The following is a 2,276-nucleotide window of genomic DNA, read 5'->3' as shown; positions in this document are numbered from 1 at the left end:
TATCATTAAAGGAGGCAGAGGAGTAACTCTAAGCTATCTTCTCCATTAGTTTGTGTGTTTGTTTGTGGCGTTTTAATGTATTAATACAGCTTATTAGACCAGACTGGAGCTCCGGGACAGGCAGCTAAGATGAACCCAGTGTATGTGACCTCTCTTTTTGAGACACCCCCGATTGGTCTGCGGTAAGTGTGTTCATTTTTTATTCTTGTGTCACTGCTTGTGTGAGTAATTTTAATGCAACATATTCACAGGCGACTATTTCGCATTTTTGTGTTATTTTTTGTGTGTAAAGGCATTTAGGGTGGGGCTACCTTGTGATTGACAGGTCATTCTCATTGAGTCTGTCCAGCTCAACGCACCAAACTAAGATCAAACTATCAAACTAGGCAGTGCTGACCAGGTATGGTTCCAGATTGTGTTGTTGACTACTTCTCTCCTCAAATCTGTTCACAAACATATTTTACTGTTTATCTGGAATAAAAAGATGTAAAAACAAACATGGCAACGACCATTGGGCCAAAACAGTACTCCCAACCTGACCAATGGGTGGCGTCATGATAGGTTCACACTTGGTGGTGAATTAATTAATTAAAGAGGGATTGAGATTGAGAGTGTTTACCTGGTTGGAAGTCTCTGTGATGCAGACACAGTCTCCAGCCCTGCTCTCCTTCCAGCACTGGAAGCATCTCTCTGTAAACCCAGTCCTCGTTGTGAACGTTGTAGGAGATGAAGGCGTCGTAGTGGTAAGGAGCTCCCTTCTTCCTCTTCCTGCTGTCATAGACAAAGGCCAGGAAGAGGTGGAAGGTGTAGGTCAGCTGCCATCTCAGAGAGTGGTAGATGAAGGATGAGAGGAGAGTTAGCACAATCAGACAAGTGCTGGAAACGAAGCAGAGGAAGCTAACGTCCATCCAGCAGGACTGGATGTCAAAGTCCAGCAGCTTGTTTCCTTGCTCGGCCGCAGGAAAGGAACAAGTGTACTCATGTCCTTTCACAACCTGTGTTTGTTTGTTGTTCATCACCCATTGGATAAAACCGGCATTAGAGCAGTCACAAGTGAAAGGGTTATTGTCCAGGTCCAGGTATGTTAGTGCTGGGAGAGACTGAAAGACTGTCTCATTGATCACTGTAATCTCATTGCCACTCAGCTTTAATTGTCTGAGTGCAGGCAGGTTTGCCTGGGCCAGAAAATCCAAAGACTGGAGCCTACTTTCAGAAAAATCGAGAGCCTGCAGGTTTGGAATTGGCTGAAACAGTTCCGGATTCAAATCTGACAAATCAGTCTGAGAAATTTTCAGACTCTTGAGCCGAAAGTTGAATTGAAATGTTTTAAGATCTCGTGAGGAAATATACACATTCTCAGCTGTGAAGTCCTCTAAATGTTTCATAGCCTGGAGAATTTCTTCCGCTACGTCAAGGGGGAAGCCATGAGGATATCCTGTGCATATTATTTTGAAAATTTTCAGAGATTTTAAGTGAAATGAAGCTTCATGATAGTTTGCTTGACTTGGAAGAGTTCTGAATCCGCCAGCGTTATTGATGTAGATTGTAAGGTTTTCTAAGTGCGGCAATTCTCTGAAGTGGTTTTCATACTCAAGTGGAAGAGATACACTGAGAGTGATTAGGTTGTTCAGTCCTTCAAAAGCCCTACGTTTCACCCTTCCGATACGATTTGTCACCAAATCCAAATATTTTACGGACCTTAAACCTTGAAAATCCCCTTTTTCAAGAATAAGTATAAAGTTTTTGCTCAAATCCAAGTACTCAAGTTTCTGCAGGCCTATTTTAAAGGCGCCTCCAAATGTCCACAGCAGGTTGTCACTAATATCTAAAATCTTAAGATCATTAAGATTTTCAAACACGCATCCGTCCAGTTTAGCAATGCGGTTGGTGTTCAGATAAAGCTCTGTGAGGCGTGTTGAGTTTTTGAAATCCTCACACACCAATTCCGAGATAATATTGTCACCAAGATCTAGGATCTCAAGAGAGTAGAGACTCCTAATGTCATCTGGCACTTTGGTGATTAAGTTGGTTGCTAAAGTTAGGGACTGTAGTTGCTTCATTAGTCGTAACGAGCCTTTGGTCAGTTCAGTCATGTGAGTATTTGAAAGGTCAAGCTCACTGAGCTGAGAGCAAGTTTTAAGTTTTGCACTTATATTGGCGACATAGTTGAAATATAGATCCAGACTCTTTAGTGTCGGTATTTTGCAGACCGTTGCTAAGAGACCTTTGTTGATCCACCTCGCCATATAATTCAGCCTTAGATGCGTCAGTGAGTC

General features: G+C 42.4%; 1 protein-coding gene across 1 annotated transcript; it reads right to left on the bottom strand.

Annotated features, from left to right (window-relative positions):
• Positions 1–75: 75 nt before the first annotated feature.
• Positions 76–2,273, bottom strand: LOC118343112 (toll-like receptor 13; the record flags this gene model as incomplete). The annotated part of the gene is made up of 1 exon (XM_035681866.1): positions 76–2,273. A coding segment is annotated over one exon (1,689 nt), but the record flags the coding sequence as incomplete, so codon positions are not given.
• Positions 2,274–2,276: the final 3 nt, after the last annotated feature.

The sequence above is a fragment of the Morone saxatilis genome, unplaced genomic scaffold, assembly GCF_004916995.1.
Source record: "Morone saxatilis isolate NCDOM2014 unplaced genomic scaffold, NCSU_SB_2.0 Contig9, whole genome shotgun sequence".
In the NCBI taxonomy this organism is placed as follows: Eukaryota; Metazoa; Chordata; class Actinopteri; family Moronidae; genus Morone; species Morone saxatilis.
The sequence above is the reverse complement of the archived record's forward strand: the minus strand, read 5'-3'. Positions and strand labels throughout refer to the sequence as shown.